General features: G+C 40.8%; 1 protein-coding gene and 1 long non-coding RNA gene across 2 annotated transcripts in view; one reads left to right on the top strand and one right to left on the bottom strand.

Annotated features, from left to right (window-relative positions):
• Positions 1-4,158: 4,158 nt before the first annotated feature.
• Positions 4,159-10,053, bottom strand: LOC135297078 (uncharacterized). The gene is made up of 5 exons (XR_010359101.1): positions 9,541-10,053; positions 9,301-9,357; positions 5,992-6,050; positions 4,692-4,875; positions 4,159-4,252 (listed from the first exon to the last, which is right to left on the bottom strand). It is a non-coding gene; the product is annotated as an uncharacterized LOC135297078 (long non-coding RNA).
• A 3,051-nt stretch (positions 10,054-13,104) lies between these two features.
• The window catches only part of SMYD2 (SET and MYND domain containing 2), a 29,490-nt gene continuing 22,261 nt past the window's right edge, over positions 13,105-20,333 (top strand). Inside the window, exons 1-2 of the mRNA XM_064414241.1 lie at positions 13,105-13,406; positions 16,064-16,127. Of these exons, the coding sequence (XP_064270311.1) occupies positions 13,225-13,406; positions 16,064-16,127 (246 nt within the window). The 5' untranslated portion in view covers positions 13,105-13,224. The remainder of the gene's footprint in view (positions 13,407-16,063; positions 16,128-20,333) is intronic.

Below are 20,333 nucleotides of genomic sequence, written 5' to 3'. Positions count from 1 at the left end.
CTTTTATTGATAGCACTGATTCAAAACAAATAGCCAAATTCTTCCCTTGGTTACAGCCTATGATATTTGGAGTTAACTCCACTTTTACCAATGCCACCAAGGGCAGCCATGGTCCTTTTCCTACCTTTTTGTAGCATGACCTTTGCTCTGTCCTTACCTTCAGATAAGAGTCAGGCTGCAGTTTGAATAAACTGGAAATAAGCTTGAGTAGAGCTCCAAAATGTATTGATTGGGCACTTCTCTAAGAGATTTAATAGTCCCTGTATCTTACCCTTCATCAACCAGTCAGTTCAGAATACCATCGTGTATGTGCAGAAGAAACTCTTGCAGAAGCACTATAAACTAAACCTTTGCTATCAGCCAAAAAACATTAATTTCTGGAGTACTTTTGCATCCATCAAAAGTTAGGTGGATTAATCACTTCAGAATTTTATTTTAGTTATTTCTAAACTAAAGATGTAGCAGTCATTGACCAGGGCATAGGACCTACACTTGAACAGACCCAGAGCAAGTGAGGTACTCAAAGAAGCTGCACAGAATTTTCGGCATGTCCTGCTGTATGTTTGCCTCCTGAATCCAGGATGTTGATACGAGTAAAAATGTCAGCTATGTCTATAGAAAAGCTATAAAATGGCATGGCCATTTTGTGGCCTGTGTAGTTGGCACGTGGGCCCAAGAGCTGTCGCATTGGGCTCACATTAAGAGCTGTGCTTCAAACTACATTCCTCTTTGTCATCTCAAGGGTGGGAAACTGCCGAAAGAACAAAGTCAGCCACCAAGGCTGCCAAGCTAAGTTTGCTGTGACATTGATAAATATTCAAGCCAATGTCTTTCAAATGTTATTGTGAATCACCTTTCCCTCCTTCCTTCCCCTGCTTCAGTCATCTTGCTGGCTCAGAATATTCACCTTTGTCTCAGACCTCAGCTGCCTTCACTTTATTGCATATGATTGCTATTGTCTTTGTCTCTTTTATCCGCTTCACTGTGTCTCATTTTCCTAAAGTATCTGGCACCCACTTTTTCATAACACTGTTCCTTTGTTTCAGGAAAACATAATTTCAGGAGGCAACAGAAATACAGCTCCAAAGGCCACAGGGTGACATCCTCTCTCACCTGATCTTTATTCATATCAGGGTTTAATGGTACTTTTTTTTCCATTTCTCAAGCACCCTGCAACACCCTTCCTCCCTGACAGGAAGGCACATTTTAATTCTCATAAAAATGCTTTCCTACCAATCTTCTGTTCTTCAGAAGTTTCAGAGACCTCTCTGTTAAATGCTGGTTTCCTCATGTGGATGGACCTGTTGACCTGCTTGTGGTTTATTACTGTTATGACTTTTTTTTTTTTCCTTCTTAGATTTGGAAGAACTTAGACCCTTTTGTCATTTCCAATTCCTGTCTTCCCAAATTCTGTTTTGAATACTCTGGTAGGAACAATTGATAATTCTAAATATTGGACCTGTTTGACTTTCTAAAAGTAATATTTTTAACATAATACCACTAATCTTGTGTTTGTGGCTCATACATAATCAACCTGCCATGGATATCATCAACAACACCAAAAAAAAAAAAAAAAAGTTTCTGTCATTTCTACCAAGTCAGGCAAGGATGCTGTTATGCTGTCCTTTATGTACACTTTCTTAGCTCCCTAGTGCACTAAAAAAGGGCCCTCAGTCCATTGAAATAATACAAAACCTCAGTTGCTGATGGTAGTGGTATGTGATTTCCTGTGTACGTTTTACACCAGAAGGTACAGTGCCTATTGTACGTCCCCATTTAGAACTCAAACACAATGGCTCATGCAGCTGCATGGTGACCTGCCAACAAAGTTTAAGACAGCATAGACTTCCACATGAATCTGCAGATTAATGAGACAGAGAACTATCTTCTTTTTTCCCCACAAAAGGCTACTCGTGCATTCAGAATGTGCTGCAGACTAAAACCAAAGTTCAGCTCGCCACAGGAGTAGAGAGAGAAGAAACACGCACAGGATACACTCAGAAACAGTCCAGCCCTTATGGAAAACTCCTGTGGAATTTAACACAAAACGATAACGATTTCTACAGCTTTTTTTTTTTCTTTCCCCTACCATCCTATAGCTCAGATACCTCTTCTATTAAATTCTATACAATGGCTCAAAAAACTTCATATAAAAGATATAATGCTCCATAGGTTTTAGAGTAATTTTATAGTGTTCTGTTACATTTCTATAGGACCCCCTTGTTTCTATTCCAATTATGTTATCCAGAACTTTTCATAAAAGGCCTATCTTATAACAGGCCCTTTCCCTCTCTTTATGTTTTCCTTTAACAAAATGTGTGGAGAGATATACATTACAAGGTGTGTTTCTTACAACTCCATTATTTTAGGCATATTAAATTCCCATACATGGCAAAGATATTATTTGTCTTTTGTCTAGGAAGCTTAGTAAATTAGTGAGAAAACTGTCAAAGCCCGACAAATATAAATTTACAACTGCCTTCTTGTCTTGATTACTCCAATGAAGCAACACTGGTGTGGAAGAGGGAGAAAAACATGAGCTTTCAATCTTTTTTGCCTATAATTTTGAAGTAAAGCCCAAACTATAAACACTTACAGAAACCTTTCTTAGCAACTATCCTCTGAGGACTTTATGTTAAAAGGTGAAACAAGTAGAGAAAGGGTTAATTTATCACCCAGAGGAAAGTCTTAAGGAACTGTTTGGCACATCACAGTCCTAAAATGATGATGCAATTCTTACATATCTGTCTTTTTGGAATACATTGGTTTTGTCTTAAGTGTTAATTCATTTCCATTTCCAAAATAATTTCCATGATTTTTAGGCTGCTTAATATTTGCCAGTGGACAAAGACAGCAGGTACTTCAACGGTGATCTGATACCTTTATAATCTGAAGGTGCTAATCCACTGTGGAAAGATAGCTCAGAATATTTTTTGAGCTAATAATTAGAGGCCAGATTATTCCAAAATGGACTGGAGAAATTACAGCAATATAAATAGATTTTTTCATTCAAAAGGTCACCAAGTTAACTGTGTTATAACAACACTGGATTCACTAGTCCCTGTTTGGCATGGCCATGGCTCCAGACATGAAATTGTCTTCACATTGTTTGGAGGGAAAAGGAACACAAGACATTCCATATGGTTTTATGATGAGCAATATAAATTACAGTGACTAAAAAGATGTTGTCTAAGAAATAAGTTTCATTACTCACTTTTTGCATTTACAGATTTAGTGATTAAAATATGCAATTCCACATCCATGAAGACAAATGCTGGCTATATTAAGACATGTATAGAAGACTAAAAGTTAAGGTAATTGAACCAATGAAGGTCACATGGTCTATTATTTTTTTCTCTTTCATAAATTTCACAGAGTAACTGTGTTTTGATCTCAGAGAGGCAGGAGAGGGAAGCTTAAAGCAAAGTGACAAGATTTAGCTTATCAATTTGAGACAACTATTTTTGCTCACTGATTTTTGACACAAGGATACCCTTGCCAGCTTTTATAGCTTGAAGAGAAGGGAACCCAGAAAGATTTGATAAAATAAGAATATCTTTAAAAAGGACATGTAGAAAATATAAAAGTAAGACCAATCCTCCTTGAATTGATTAACTTCATTTATTAAACAAAAATTTTGTGTCAGTTTTGACTCATCAAGAGCTTATTTTGTTCATAAGAATGCCTTTGATGGTATAAAAAGTCTTCTGAATACATGAATCACAATTCAATACCATCCAAAGCATCATCAGATGTCATAAAAAGGGATAAGTTCAAATTCCCTAAGTGTTAATGTGGATTGTGCATCCACTTATTTTTATTATGAAATCTTTATATCATTCCTGAGATGAATATATTATGTCTTACTGCTTTTATGATTGTTTCAATTCATCTAGTTCCTGCATACATTTCAGAACTTTTCATTTTTTACGTAACTCCCTTGAGAAGCAGCTTTGCTTTCTTTCTTTTTCTCATTTTCTTTCTTTTCCCTCTTTAAGAAAGTTTTGTCTCTGTGGATTTTCTCTGAAGATGTTTTAACTGATGAGCTGTGATTTCAACACTGTTTCCCAGACTGACTGAGCAGGGGAGTCTCATCCTCTTTGTGTGTTTGCTGAAGTTGGTACTCTGGTCCAGCTGCACACAGTTATCAGCTCTCAGTATTGCAATCCCAATGCATCTCCTGTTCTCTGTCTTTCTTTTGTTCCTTAAGATATTTCTTGAAGTATGGAGAATCCCTACTCCCCTTCTAGCACTGGAGGAAAAGTGTTATATTAATATTTGGGAATGCAGATTTCTGTTCCTAGTTTTCTAGTATTTGAAAAAATCCTAACTTTGTTAACACAGTCGTTTTCTGTGACAGAATATATGATTGATGCATTTGTCCATTAATTGCTGGTGTTATTTATTATTATTTTGATGAAATAGAGTAGAATAACATGTAAATACATCCACGAAGCTCAGTGAGGCCAAGAGCAAGATCCTGCACATGGGTCAGGTTGATCCCAAGCACAAGTACAAGCTGGGGGATGAAGGGATTGACAGCAGTCCTTCAGAGGACAGGGGGTGTTGGTGGGTGAGAAGCTCAACACAACCTGCACCCTGGCAGCCCAGAAAGCCAGCTGTGTACTGGGCTGCATCAAAGCAATGTGGGCAGCAGGTCCGGGGAGGTGATTGCTCTGGTGATACCCCACCTGAGGTGTTATATCCATCCCCCAACAGAGGAAGGACATTGATCTGCTGTAATGAGTCCACAATGATTCCAGGGCTGGAGCACCTCTGTTATGCAAAGACAGACTGAGAGAGTTGGGGTTGTTCATCTTGGAGAAGGGGAAGTTCCAGGGAGACCTTACAGAAGGCTTATGGATCGAAAGGGACCTATAGAGAGATGGAGAGCAACTTTGTGTAAGTGTAGGTAGAGATAGGACACTCTAACAGATTGGGATTCTCCAAATTGCTTTCTTAAAGACATCTGATCAATCCGGATGGTCAGTCATATCTGCCATACTGGTCCCTTTACATGCTTGGGCCCTGAAGTTCATTTACCCTCTGCAGTCTAGGTTCTCCAACTGCATATGTAGATTCTGACAACTCCAAGACCCACACAGCCTTTCTTTCTCATCCCATTGAGAGGCTTGTCAGTGATATAAACCTGCAAGGCAGTCACACTTAGATAAAATTCTTATAGTTTTATCACTGTTATTATTATTGCTGTTGCCATTCTCTTAACCCTGAAAGCCTGAATAGGTACTGACAATGGACAAGGGAGATGTGTTTATCTAAAATGTACTTGTCTGTATCTAAAATACTTTCACAGCACAATTCTCCATAGTGCTGAGTACCTGAAATCCCTGATCAGTTCACACTTATTCTGTCTCCATTATGGATCATTCCAAGAGCATCCCCAAAAGAGTGCAGTGGCCGTGTTACAGATGGTTTGCTCCAGAAAGCATTCCCAAAGGCAACACGGACAAGACATATTATCTCACAACAGGCAGCCTGTCAAGTATTCCCAGTGCCACATCCCTGAGCTCAGAGAACTCTGCCCCATGGAACCAGCACCACAGGGGCTGCAGCTTCAGGGACACGTTATTCCACAATCATTGAGCAAACACCACAAATTAAGAGCGCTCTCCATGGGCAAAAGGCTCACTAGCCCAGGCCCAGAGCAAAACTCCCAAGCCTTGACCACATTTTTTTTTTCTCCCATCTGCTTAGTGGAAGCCACAAAAGCTAAATGACCACCAAAAAATTTTTTTTTCTTGTAATGAAAATTCTCAAAGCCATGGATTGTAGTAAAAATACTCTATATTTGACTTAATTTTCAAATGCACTCTGGTACCTAATGCGGAGGTGGGAGAGCACCACATTTCTGTATAAACACATCTGGAAGCCTCCCAGCTGCTGCTGGCATGATACTTCTCACCACAGTGTCCCTCTAGAAATATTTAGTACTCGCTGGACCAAGTTTCATCTTTCAAGAAATAGAAGTACCTGTCATATGATGATGGATGGTGGCTCTTGTCTCAGCAAAATCTGGGTGTTCTCTGCTTCTGTCCGTGAAGAAAAGCAAGCACAGAAGGAAAAGCAAAAAAGGTAGTTGACAGGGAAAACACGTGTGGACATGAATTAGCCTGCTGAAAGACAGCCACCTCAGACAACAGGGAATCATACCCTGAAAGAGGGAGCTGGTATACTTTAAGAAGGCTGTTTGGTTTCCCGAATCCATCCACTCAATGCCTTTTTTTTTTTCATTCATGAGATTAAACCAGGATAGTAAGGGAAGAAGGTAAGAACAATATTAGTTACAGTTCTCCCTCCTTCCTGCTGTTATTTCATTTTGTTGGAGAAGAGATTAGAAGGACGAGTAGTGGTCTGCAGCAAAAAGGAACAGAAAGGAAAATTATGACACACAGGACACTGAAGATTAAGATACTTTAATATATCCAGCAAGGAAGAAAAAAAAGGAGTATGTGAAGTACATGATGCACAGAAGAAATCCCAGCAATGGAATTTGCCAGGAACTAGATGAAGGTGGTAAAATCATTAATAATGAAGAAAGCCATATTCAATAAATATGTCTCCTTGATTTGGAAAAAGCAGGATAACAGCAGTATCATATCAGGCAGCCACAGCCTTTTTCAGTCCATTAGTAACCAAATCAGATGTTAAATATCTATTTGTGATAAAAACCTGTAATTCATCAGGCTCAGATAACTTGCACCTGAGGAGTCTCAAATAGTTGGTGGAGGACATTCTTCCTTCCACATGTTAATTTTTAATGGGTCTTGAAATAACACAGAAATTCCAGAAGACTGGAAGAAGACTGATGTTTTGCCAGTATTCAGCAAGGACAAACATGATGACCTTGGTAAATACAAGCCAGTGAACCTAACTTCAAACTGGAGAGGAGGTGAGGGGGCAGCAAAACAATAGAATATGGGATTCAACTGATAAAGAATGAAAGGACAGGAAGTAATTAATGCCAGTCAGCATGGTTTTATGGAAAATAGGTCTTGTCAGACAAACCTGATTAGATTACAAATTTGGTTAAAAAGGTAACTGCCTCAGTGTAATATACTGAGACATTTGTAAAGCATTTGATTTAATTTTGCAAAACATTCTGATTTAAAAAAAAAAAAATGTACAGCCCTGGTGAAATATGCCCTAGCAGAACAATGCTTTTATTAAGCAGCAAATCTCAAAAATGTTTTATCTCTGGGAAGTCATCACTGAATATAGATATTTTTAACATGGCTGGGAAAGGGTCAGTCTTAGGCATAGCATTTGAACATTTTTGTAGCTAAGTATAAATTACTGTTGATTGTACTGCTAATGCAATCTATGCAATAACAAATAGAAAAGTAACCAATATGCACATAAACCTGATGTTACATCTTTATACAGTATTGGAGTGGCTACTGAAATACTTCACATTTTCAGTGATCATATGTTTCACAATGCTGAAAAAAAGCCCCAGAGGTTTAAAGCTGCAAAACTCATTGTTAGAGCTGAAGAAAATGCCTTACTGTGAGAACTTTATAGAATGTGGAGATATTGCTTGGTTGCAGTGAGTAAATAGCTCCATCAGCAGAAAAGCAGCTCACATACTTTTCTTTTTCAGCACCCCCAGTGTGCTTGGAAAAAAGAGTTAGGCAGTCTTAGGGCCCAGGTCACCCTGAAGGGCTTCTGTTTCCATATCAGTAGCAGGATAGGTTAAATACAGCCTGGTGGCAATGGGGTGTCCCTCATGTCAGGAGGAGTGCCTGACCTACTACACACGGCAGCACTCGTGTAGGTCGTCTGCATCTGTGAAGGCTCCAAGATTTTTCTCTTGCTTGTAATCCCTCTCCAAGTAAAAGGGCAAGAAAAAATGACCCTGGATAATTCAGAAAGTGTCCTGGCCAATTATCCTAGGGAGCCTCAAGGAGTTATCAGAGGATCAAAGACCCTTCTCTAGTCTTCAACTCAGAAAAGTTGCAGCTAGACAACAAAAGGAGAGGCAGGGGAAGAATGTGACAACTTAATGATGCTACAGTAGCACCGGGTAAGATCCTCAACTTGAGCAAGCAGGTGCCACTCCTTCAAAGTCAGTGGAGAGATGCTAATTTACACCAATGGAGAATCTGACATAATATGTTTTTTTATTTGCTTGAGTCCTGCCGTGGCTCCATAAGCAAAGGTTAATGCAGGTCTGCCAGGGGCAGGCTGGAGTTAACACAGAAAGGCATTTGTGAGGTTGCTGATTCTGATAAAAGCAAATAGTGAACTGCAAGCATCTGAGTGTTGAGTGTCACATTCACACCTAACTGCTGCCCTTGCCTGTTCCCCACAGTCATCCAGCTCTGTCATCATGATATGTTCCTGAAACCACATTTGTGCTGCTGTCACTTTTTGTCTTTGGAAATTTGTGTACAGGCTTTCTATAATGATATACTAAAAATTCTTGTGAACTTCAAATGAGGGGATTACAATATGTTTAACCCAGAAAAATAATTTCCATATATTAGGCAGAAACTTGAGTCTTTACTTCTTCTAGTTCTACACTTGCAGTAGGGATGTTAATACTGATAAAAAATATAGGAGGTGCCTGATAGGTGAGGGCAGTGAGGAGTTTGTTCTTTTAATGAAAAAAAAAATTAGGAACCTCATTCTAGATCTCTGTGCCTTTAATGTCACAATGTCTCTGAAGAGAAGTCAGACATCTCCATAGGGTTGCCCATCTTCTCCACTTCCACCAGTCCTCTTTGACTGGGAACAAACTAGTTCTGACTATCAACAGAACCATGGCATCTCTAGAGTATTTTTGTTTGTGTTTCAGTAGCGGGCAATGTCAGCACTGTCAACATGTCAACAATTAGTGGCACAGATGTAAAAGATAACACGAGGACAGATTTTGAATGTCACACCCAGGCCCCTCCAGGGCTGGGAGCACATCTGCCTAGACATGCATCGGTGACCCACCATCCTTGCAGCCCCCACTGAATTCTGAACTCACTGCCATCCCTGAACTCCCTCCCACCTTGCAGGTTATTTCCTAAAAGTGATCAACTGCACTTTTCTTCTATGAAAGGCAGCATTTCCCAGCTCCTGCTGAGTTTTTACATTCTCACTTAATCTCTGGTTCAACATGAATAATGCACTCACCTCGTGAAAAGGTGCAAATCTGAACCCAAACTACCCATAAATTGCAAAGATACCAGAAACAGCTGCCTAGTTACAGCAGGACAGAGTTTAGGACAAGCCATGAAATCTACCCACAAAACCTATTAAACCAGCTTATGCTGACTTTTTGTTACTTACACTGCACTGAGGGATGTGCTTCCAGCTGCCCCCGTTGTGAGTACCTGTACTGGTGAGCTGAAAGCAGCGGATGGTACCAAAATGTTCAGGGGGAAAAAAAAAAAGGGATAAAAAAGACAAGGTTACTATACCAGATCTCTCTGGAAATAATGGTATTAAATATAGAAAAGGTTATATACCGTTTTCTTTGTCCTTTCTCTCCCCATAGGCTGCTGGCCTATGATTGTTTCTTGTACCTACCCTGTAGCTGATTTTATTGTTTATTCCTAGCTCCCCCTCCAGTTTGCTTGGGGCTCTGTGTCTTAGCCAGTGACTCCGTGCTCCCATTCCAAGTTCAGAACCTTTCTGGCTAAAGTCTGCGGTGACACGTAACACAAAAAGACAGCTCTGGGCACAGGGCATGCAGCCGTTCCTGGAGAGAGCAGGCTGCAGTTCGGCAGTACCATTTCTGTAAGATTAAGTGATTAAGCCTAACTAAAAGTGACTAACAGGGATAGATCTCTTCCTGTCAAACACAGAAGGTTTTCCATAGAGCAGCTCCAAGGTTGTGAGTGAAGGTGAACAGCTCTGCTTCTAAAGACTGCTTAATTTTAAGAAATTCAAAGACCCGGCACAACACTTTGTTCTGTGACTTTCTTAAACCTACACCCTACTCCACATCCTTTCATGAGCCATTATATTTCTTATTTAAAGCAGACACAACAGAAGTTAAAAAAAGACAGAAGAGATGAGAAGTACAAGTCTCTGCAGATGTAAGATATAATTTAGCAAAGTATTTTATCACCCAATCCTGCCAGGTCTTCAACACATTCTGCAAGCACATACTCCTCCACTCATCTTGTGAACAGCAGGAGAGAGAGCACTCCAGTCTTCTTCTGGTTGCAGGAATCTCCCTGGTGTTGACTGTTCATTCAGCTTTTGCACACATATTTATATGGCTAAAGTCTTGAGAGTCTTCATGAATTGATTACTAAGTCTGTGTTTTGCAATAAACCATTATTTATTTAGGCATTCATACTGATTCATAAAAGCCCATGTTCAGATTTTCTGATGAACATGGTGTGAAAACACAGATAAAATAGGGAGATCCAAAAGAATATGTTTTATTTACAGGTTTTGTATAAATACAGAAAACAGGAGATGGGATAAATACTCTAACAAAGTAGTCACCAAACTGTTTTCATTAATAACTTATTAAACCAGTTTTATTTTTGAAAACATCCAAAGGAAGCTAAAAGCTATGCAGGCAGCTGGTTGAATTTCTCCTGGAGGGTTTGAATGGGACTGCAGGCCGGTGCTGAATTTCACTCTTGTGAATAAATCAACGCATTATCTTTTGGAAAGCAATATCTTTCAGGGTGGAATAGAGCCTATTTAGTAAATTATTATTTTTGTTTTTAAAACTAAATGACTCTTTATTAAAAAAGAGACCTACTGAAATTTGAATTCTTCCTCATTACCTGAGGCATAATCAAATTGTCAGCTGTTTTACAAGGGTGATAATGTGGAACAGAAGTGTGATAACATTTGCCATCATTGCAGCTGGTTCCCCCCAAAAGACACCTTCTCACAACCTTCTCATCAGTGAACCCACACGATCTTAGAGAAGCACAAGTTATTGTTTAGAAGTGATCTGATAATGAATATCAGAGAATCACTAACATTGAGAAACACCTCCAAGATCATTGAGTTGATAGATATGAGTTGTTAGACTTATTTTATTTGGGCACACTCTAATTTGAAACACAAATTAAATGCTGACTTCTGGAAAAATGTAGGAATTCGTCACTGATTTCACCTGTCAGCGTGACCAGGATTTTGCTACTGGAGTATATCATGCTGCTTTCAGATTTCAGAAGCAAATGCTCAACCATTTCATTTTACTGATGTAGAGAGAAAAAAAGCTGAGAATATGTCAAAATAGTGTATAGCACTATAACAAGATACAGCAGCTGAAGGCACAACTGGGTAATTTAAGGGTGAAAATAAAGAATATGTGTTTACTAGAGTTTGGGGTTTTTTTGTAAAACCACTTATTAAGAACATTCTAAAATCAAGACTAGTTATTTCCTAGAAGTTTTGAGCAGGAATTAGTTCAAGGAATTTACTAGCTTGTGCAGTGTAAGAAGTCAGCATAGATGGGTTTACGAGCTGTGACTCTATTTATCTAACTATAATGTATCTATAAATTAATCAAACTGGACTGACCATAAGGGCAGTTTCCCAGTTAATGTTAATTCATTCTTAAAAGTGCATACATTATCAATCACTATTTTAAACATACTTGGGTATAGAATAATCTATAATTAAGAGTCTAGACCTTTGAGCTTGACATCTTCAATCTACACTGAACTGGGATAGAAATGGCAGTCCTCATGCACTAGATGAGGTACTTGGTTAGATACTGCTCCTATTACTTTAACTGGATACCCTAATTCCATCCCTGCAGGTCTACAATTGGTCATGGTCAACATCTTGCTCAGTTGTTGAAGGTGATAGGATGTTTTTCAAGGACTGGACCTATTTTCATTGTTCAGTCTTTCCTTGTGAAAACAGTGATGTTTTATCTATTTCAAATAATGCTTGTCCAGAAAGATACATTATTTTTGCAGTGGATCCACTAAGTCCATCGTGTTACAATGGACAAGAATATCAGAGAAGTTAAAGATATACAACTGGATATAAATTAGTTCTATGGAATAGTGTATTTTTAGGGCACAACTAAGCCTTAATCTTCCTGTCCAGCTTCCCTGGGGACTTCCACCCACATTTTCTCCTGCTGTCCCTGGGACTTGGCTCACCCCTGACCATGCCTGGGGCTGTCAATTAACCTGCAGGGAGAGCTCAAGCTTGCCACGTTCTCTCTCTGCTCTGGTTATCCATCCAGGAGGCCACAACACCTGAGCTCCCTGTGAGTTGAATTGCAAACCTGCTCACAACTGAGGTGCCTTGATCTGGGAGGCCTTGCTGCTCCTCTCAGTGGCACTTCATCACCCTGGTGTGAAATAAGTTTCAGATTACCCCACTAACTATTCTGCTAATGCAGTCAGTATATTCCTTCCTCCCTGGGTTCCTCTAGAGCTCCAAAGGTGAAGCTTGCATGGATAACAAGCAGCTGCTCCTGAACATACTGAAAAGCTATTCCCTGAGATAACTACGATCTTCACAATGTTACTGCATAGCAATGGAGCATGGAAGTATTTCTTGGTCCTTTGGCAGACAGTAATCTTCTGAATGTGATAAACACAACCAGCCACTTTCTATGGCACAAGAAAATTAGTGGTTAGGCACGTAAGTTAAAAAAAGAAAAAAAAAACCTAAAAAAAAAAAAACAAACCAACGCAAATCTTAGAGGCTGGGAAAAGCCACTGGTGTGCAGGAGGAGAGCAAAATCACCTCATTTGTACCTTTCTTCAAGTGAACAGGACTTGCTTCATTGACTTCACTGGGAGCTGTGTTAGGTGCTAATATTAACGAGAGGGCTGTGAGGCCTGCGGGAGAGCCCCTGTCCCGCTGTCCCTGCTGTCTGAGATCCGGGTGGGTCTGCGGGATGCTTCCACCGCACACAGGTTGGCGTGGGCAGCCCCTCCCGAGGCCAGCCCGGAGCGGGCGGGCAGGCAGCGTGTCTGCGGGCCGGGCAGGGCCCGCGGCTGGGGTACTGGGCAGGGCCGGGGGCCGGGGCGGCGGGCAGGGCCCGGTGGCGGAGCGGCGGGCAGGGCCCGGTGGCGGAGCGGCGGGCAGGACTCGGTGGCGAAGCTGCGGGCAGGCCTCGGCGGGCAGCGGCTCCCGGTGCGCAGCCGCCGGCGGGGCCCGCGCCGCCCGGAGGAGGCGCTTCCCGCGGCGGGCGCGCAGTGCCGGCGGCCCGGGGCTCCCGAGAGCAGCGCTGCGAGCCCGCCCGGCTCCCCTGCCCTGCCCGCGGCCGGGATGCGCTCGGAGGCGGCGCCGCAGCTGGGCGGCCTGGAGAGGTTCGCCAGCGCCGGCAAGGGCCGGGGGCTGCGGGCGCGGCGGCGCTTCGCCGTGGGCGAGCTGCTGCTCAGCTGCCCGGCCTACGTGGCCGTGCTGACCGTCAGCGAGCGCGGCAGCCACTGCGACGGCTGCTTCGCCAGGTAGGGCCCGGGCGGCCGCGGCTTTTGCGGGGCGGCAGCAGAACTTTCCCCCTCCTCGGCCCGTGGTGCTGTGGCAGCGCGGAGTTTAAAGTCAAAGCTGGTTTTCCGTGCTCAGCAGCTCAGGAAAGAGAAAGGAAAAGGAAAAAAAAAAAAAAATCTGCTCTTCCCGTGCTCTGGCGGTCACGTAGACACGTGCGTAACCATCCTCTCGCTGGAAGTTTCATTGATCCGTCTAGTTTTGTAATAACTTCGTGTTCGCTGGTTTTAATGAAGGTTTGATAAGGGAGGAAGGGTCTGCAATCGCCTAATTCACACTTCACATTCCCTAGTGCGGAGGGAATATCTATGAATGAAATGTATACATCTCCATACTGAAATATACAGAAATACTTGTATGTTACCTCTGTCTGAAACCTTAGTCTGCAAATCACTTTTACTGGGGCGGAGCGCAGGCAATGCAAGAACTTGTTTGTCTCCTGGCTGGGAATACTGGGACTGGAGTGCTGCCTGCTAATGAGTACTTCGGGATTCCTGGTGCTGGAGGGATGCGGGGGGCTCGAGGTTGCCGGGGCCCCTGCAGCTGCGTCCTCACCTGTGTGAAGGGGAGGTATTCAAGTGTTTGCCTCAAGCCTCGCAATACGAGCTGCTGCAGGGTGTATTAAAAGGTGTATTAGGGTCAGCAAATTCAGCATGGATATCACACTCTGGCACATCACACCACACCATATTTTTAGAAGGTGTAGTACTTTCGTGGCTTCTGACAGCTTACTGAGGAATTACCTGCTTACCTGGTTATAACTGAGAGCAAATTTTAGTAGTTGCCTTAGAAAAGAAAAACAACTGTTGCAATTGTACTATTTTTATCCATGCATCCTTTTTCTTTCCTCATTACCTTATCGACTTATGACTTGGTCACTTGATTCACCCCTCTCTTTGCATATGATCACCTAATGAGTTCCTAGAGAAGCCAGTTCCATTAATTTGAAGAAGGGTACAGCTGAGGTGATTTTCCTCGCCTCCTTTACACCTTTTCCCAGCCTGTAAGGTTTACATTGAAGTGCTGTGTTTGAGTTTAGGGTTTGTTTTTTTTAACTCTTGTACCTAACCACAAGTTTCCTTGTGCCAGAGAAGCTGCCTGGTTTTGTTTATCATATTCAGATTTTTCTGCCAAAGGAGCGGGGAATACTTCCATTCTTCACTGATATGAAGTGATACTGTAAGGATAATAGTTATCTCACAGAATAGCTTTTAGTTGTCTTCAGGAGCAGCTCCTTGTTATCCATACAAGCTTCTCCTTTGGAGTTCTGGAGGAGCACAGCGATCAAGGAACCCAGTGACTGCAGCAGGACAGCAGTTAGTGGGGTAATCTGAAACTTATTTCACACCAGGGTGATGAAGTGCCACTAAGAGGAACGATGTCTCGGCGACGTAAGGTGATCCGCCAGCACTCAGACATGTGTTCTGTGTCTGTGACTGTTGCATTAGCACTGAACTAGCACGTACTAGATTCCAAAAGTGCTGGTACAACTTGCAAAGAGCCCTAGCAGGGAGGTTGTGGGCCCGACACCTGCCTTAGGAAGGGAAACTTGGCGAAGTCATCCTGAAAACTTTGGTGGTAACATGGGCAAAATGAGGCTGTAACATTGTATTTGCATGAGATAGTGGTTGTTACTTTAAATACGCGGTTGTAATGTCAGCGAGAGGCGTCATGATGTTAGACGGCTCGCTCAGATTGCACCTTGTGTGCTTTGCAGATACAATCAGAGGATGCCAGACTTGCTGGGTTTTATGGGCTCCAAATACCAGTGACCACCCAAATGTTGTACACTATCATATAAGGACCCTCACCCTTGATTCACTCCAGTGAGCTTCCCTCAGTGTAAGGCTTTTTTTTTAATTTTTTTTTTTGCTACTTACCCCAGGGAGGGTGTGCAGACATTTTAAAAGCATTCAGTACTGCTGAGAGATCCCTATTGCTGTCATACCAAAATGTCACTTGTTGGGTAACACATGTTCTATTTTTGGTGGGATCTGTTGCAACACATGCACTTTAAAGCAGAAAAGGACCTTCCTCGTGGCAGTTCCCTCTGGTGGGGTATATACAAATATAAAAAAGGAGAGTGTGTGCCTTAGGTCTGCTCAGAATACACAGATATCAGAGGAGACAGGGTGGGACAGTAAGGGACTCTCAGGTGACAGGAGATCAAACAGTATATTTAATAACATATTATTTTTTTCTTGGCTTTTGGAGGTACTTACTCAACAAAGGTTGTGCATTCTATAACCAAAGAAGCAGTAGAGTTGTCATGGCAGAGCCAGAGGATTAATATTGGTGAACGAGTACACAGAGCAGTTTTAAAGTTTGCAAAACACAAGAAGTTTAACTCATTATGCTTCATATAGTGTCAAAAAAAAAAAAGATGCTGTCTGTCAAATAGCGTAGAGTAACATGTTTCCAAATCCACCAATTTATCAGGAAAGCAGAATGCATAATGAGACTTGCTTGGAAAAAAAAGTGCTTTTGAAAGTCTAATATAGAGTTTTCATTGTGAAATGCAAAATACTGAGCAAAAAGTGATCCAGTGTACACTTTTATTTAATTCAGATTTCTAGAACAGAATAACTTCTGGTTTTTGTTTTGGTTTTTTTTTTTTAAGGAAAGAAGGATTGTCCAAGTGTGGAAGATGCAAACAGGCCTTTTATTGCAATGTGGAATGTCAGGTATGGTCATGCAATTTGTGAGGGTGGGGGGAAGGAAGATGGGGGTTGCAGAACTCCAATTTTTGTTTGTGTGGCGTTTGATATGCTCTAATTGTAGCTATGGTTAATAACACTCCAGCAGATGCTAACCATGGAGCTGTGCATTGGACAGTTACAGGATTTCGCCATGGTCTGCATGAGTCTTTCAAGATCAGCAGCTTCAGGGCTTGATACCACTGAGACTTTGATTAGAGCTGCCTGTCAACCCACTAATTATGTCTGTATTACTTCTTCCTTTAAGGACAGACCTGATAATTTAGCATTAGCTCACTAAACTGGTAAGATATCCTGTGTCTAATGGAAATAATGGAAAAAAAAATGAAATCACTAAATAGCCATCTTAGGAGAGAGAGAGAGGGTTTTTTTTTTGGTTTTTTTTTTTTTTTTTTTTTTTTTTTTTTTTTTTTTTTAGAATATATGAAAATGTTTTGAGTATTGAGACTACCATAGGTGATGGTAGTCATAACCATTTGAAACCTATCAGGCTTTCTCCCTAACTTGCTGTGGCAACTTCTATTCTTTTCCCATTTTTTAAAGGCCCCTGGATGTAGACTATAAGTGCATAGTAGAGCAATACAAAGATGTCCAAAACATTTACATGCAGTTTTAACTCTGTTTTTAATTCAAATTAGAATAAAGATCTTTAATTAAAAAAAAAAAAAAAAGAGAGAGAATAAAAAAAGGACAGGATTAGGATATTAGAATCTAGCCTTTTTTGGGCCCTCACCTTGATGGGGAAGAATTATCCAGTTTCTGTGTGGAAAAACCCAGCTGGGTTGCTGGTTGAATAACGTGAGCTATGCAAGGTCTGTGGTGCTGGGCACAGAGTGTGGAACAATGCTTATGAAGGATTTGAGTGGCCCAAGGTCTGGCATGCAGCTGTGTGTTAGCCATAAATAATCCAAACCTTGTCCCACATGTTAACGTGCTCTTGGGTGCATGGGTCCATGCCAAGTAGTCTCTGTTGTCATTACCTGGAGAGACATGTCGTGGTTTGTGCTGATCAGTTCCCATACACTTTGGACATGGCTGTTACTTTTATTTCGAGGATGTCTCTTACTCTCCTGTTGCACAAGTCTCAAAAGAAGCCTGACCTCTCCTCAGTTTTCCCTCTTTTACTTCCCCAACTTCCTGCTTTCCTACAGAATCCTGGTGAGTTGTGGGTGTATCAAATAGCCTTTTGGTTTTGAGGCACCAGGAGAACTCAAAAGGCTTAACAGAAATTAGTTTTTTTACAAAGTTTCAGTAGTTCATAGAATTTCCAAAGTGAAAGCTTACTGTATGAGCACCTTTAAGGGTCTTGAGAGAAATCTGGATGAGCTTTAAAGTCAGTGTAGAGAAAGCCTTTGATTCATTCATGGAAAATGCTTGTTTATAAAAAATGTTTCCTCATGTCATTATTTCTTACAAGCTTTTAACTACATGAGGTAAGGAAATCCTTGAACAAAGCAGCTGTTTAGCAGCTTTTATCTGAGACTGTGAGTTTCTTCTCTTACTATATAAAATGTACAATGGTTTGTGAAACAGCTGTGTAAGATTTTCTGAAGTAGGAAAGCTCAGTAATTTGTGCTGGGGAAAATAGCAAGTAGATGTCATGTTGGAAGTAGAAGAACTTATTTCTTCTCATCCATGGTCCTTTGCTTTCATCACCAAGTGGCCCTCCCTCGGAGTCCTGAGAAACAAGGAGGGATTTATTTATTTATTTATTTATTCCTGATAAAGTTTTGTATATGTATTGCTTTTCTTTAGATTAATTTTTTTTTAAAATTTTTATTTTTTGGTGGTCAGAATTCTCTGTCTCTAGAGGGACATGTTCCTAGAGTAAAAAACTGAACTGCTCAAACTGAGTGTCCTTAAGTCTGCTAAAGCTGGTGCTCAGTAAAAGCTTGTCTGTCTGATAAGTTAGTGAATTGGAATCTTTCCTGCCTGTTGGTGTGTGGTATGATGCTCTAGATATAAAGGCCTTCTTTGGATTTTGTTGATGTCTAAACTATAGTATGACATGCACAGATACTAGCACCTCACTCTTGCTGGTGATATACATATGGCTTTTGATTCCCTAGTTGATATAACGCTGTCTTCCATCTTTTGGGCCCTTCTGAGTTGGTCTGATGAAATTTATAAATGTTGCTGAGATTGAATTCTTTGATATTCTTTCAAAATTACCTTCAAGCACAATATTCTCTAGAAACTGGTCTCCACTGACTGTACATGCTACACAGACTGTCTGCACTGCATCTTCATCACTGTCTTGTTCAAAGGCACTTTTCAGCAGTTCAGCAATTCTTTGTAAAAGCTAAAAAGTATATCTGTGCCTTGATACTGAATTTGTAACACTGGAATGTTCAGGAAATGTGTCCCTTTTTCCTGCATGGATGTGAGATATCATGCGACAGTCATAAAAGGCCAGGGCTTGAGAACTGTCATGATATTGTTAATTTCATTTTTATTTTATAAGTTAATTTTCCCCTGTAAATCCGTATTTTTTTGTCAATTCAGCTAAAAATTGTATGCACCCAACAAGGACATGGTATGATTTCATATATTGGCTAGTACCTCGTTAGTCAATACAATGCAGTTAGACAAAGGTTTATCACATGAGGCATATGGAATAAAAACCCAAAGCTTTTGAGCTTGCTCTTTTCTTACTTAAACATGTCCTACCACAACTTGATCATTGTGGGGAGAGGTGGATATATGTACACACACAGGCTTTGGCACAGCTCCTTAATGTTCCTGTTTTGGTCTCTTATTTTGCTTTTGGGATGGATATCCACATATTTGGCCTGTATTAAGCTGGATGTTTGCATAGGTGTGGATTCAGAGCACATAAGAGTGAAAGTTGTCTTCACTGCCTGTCCTTGCTGTTTTTAATGTTTTGTGGGTTGAATCTAGTCTGGGTTTGCTGGGTCTTTCTTTCCCCAAGCCCTAATCCAGGCCTCCTTTTAAAAGGGATTGTGATTTCCAGCAGATTCACACCATCCCACTCTCCAGTTTCACCTCCTTGGAGCACAGGCCTGTTATAATAGTGGCTTTCAGCCCCCATCTGCAGCTGTTCAGGTCTTGACTTCTTATATTATAATAATTTTAGTCAAGCAGGAGGAGACCTGTGCTCATTTTTTCTCTTTAGAAATTAGCTGCTGGAACACCCTGAAGAGAAATGTTTTAAGAGGGTTATGTGTTTGTAATTTTGGACCTAGTGAACTTGAACCAGCTACTGGAACTCCTCTTGCTGTTATTACATGTGGCTATCATTTATCCCAAAGAGAGTGGAGATTAGCTAGCCAGTGTGCAGAAGGAGATGTTTGTGTGGTGATTTTCAGCGTTTGAAATATATTTTAAAAAAACAATTTATGGGTTTTTCTCAACATGTCATGTTAAAGGCTGCTGTAGTTGGTATTTCTGGAGTGGCTGAAACAGGTATTTTTAACCAGCTAGTAAGCGTCAAAATGTAGTTGCACACCTGTAATTAGCATTAAGCAGGTGTGTTTTAAATGGGACCTTGTGAAATTGCCTGCTCCTCTTTGTTAAGATGTAGAAAAAAATACAAATTTTTTTGCTGTAATGATTCTGCTCAAAAGGATTTTGACACTGAAGATTGCACTGGTGTCTGTCCCCCTATACAAAAAGTTTGCCAATGTATTTTTCTTTGGTAAATGTCTCTGTGAACATGTTAAGTGTTAATCCATGAAAGTCAAATACCCTCTATAGCTCAGCATTTGGTAAATGATGATAGGGAAGGATGACTGAGAAGATATATAAAACTTTTACCTTCACTGCTTGTTGAAAGGCTGTATCAGAGAACTTTACCAATTAATATCAGACATCAGAAGTTGCCTCACTGAAATTTGGTTAAGGAATTGGATGCCATTTGATCACAGTTGGGCCTTAAGATTCTGAAGAAGTGAGCTTAACCCCTGCACTGGCTTGCCCATCATTTCTCTCTGGTATTTATGTGTGTTTCTTTTCAATTGAGTGAAACAGAACATAGTTTTTATTTCGTATTGAAAAAGCCCATATTAAAAAGGAGGTATAAGGACATTTGTTTGGATTTGAGTTTTATTTTTTTTAATATTATATTTTGTCACTTGTTGTTTTTCTCCTATGGTGAGGTATAAGACAGTGTTCTGGGAATCAATCCAGTAGTCCTGGAAGGCAGAATCTCTT

This window comes from Passer domesticus, chromosome 3 (assembly GCF_036417665.1).
Source record: "Passer domesticus isolate bPasDom1 chromosome 3, bPasDom1.hap1, whole genome shotgun sequence".
Taxonomy (NCBI): domain Eukaryota; kingdom Metazoa; phylum Chordata; class Aves; order Passeriformes; family Passeridae; genus Passer; species Passer domesticus.
The sequence above is the reverse complement of the archived record's forward strand: the minus strand, read 5'-3'. Positions and strand labels throughout refer to the sequence as shown.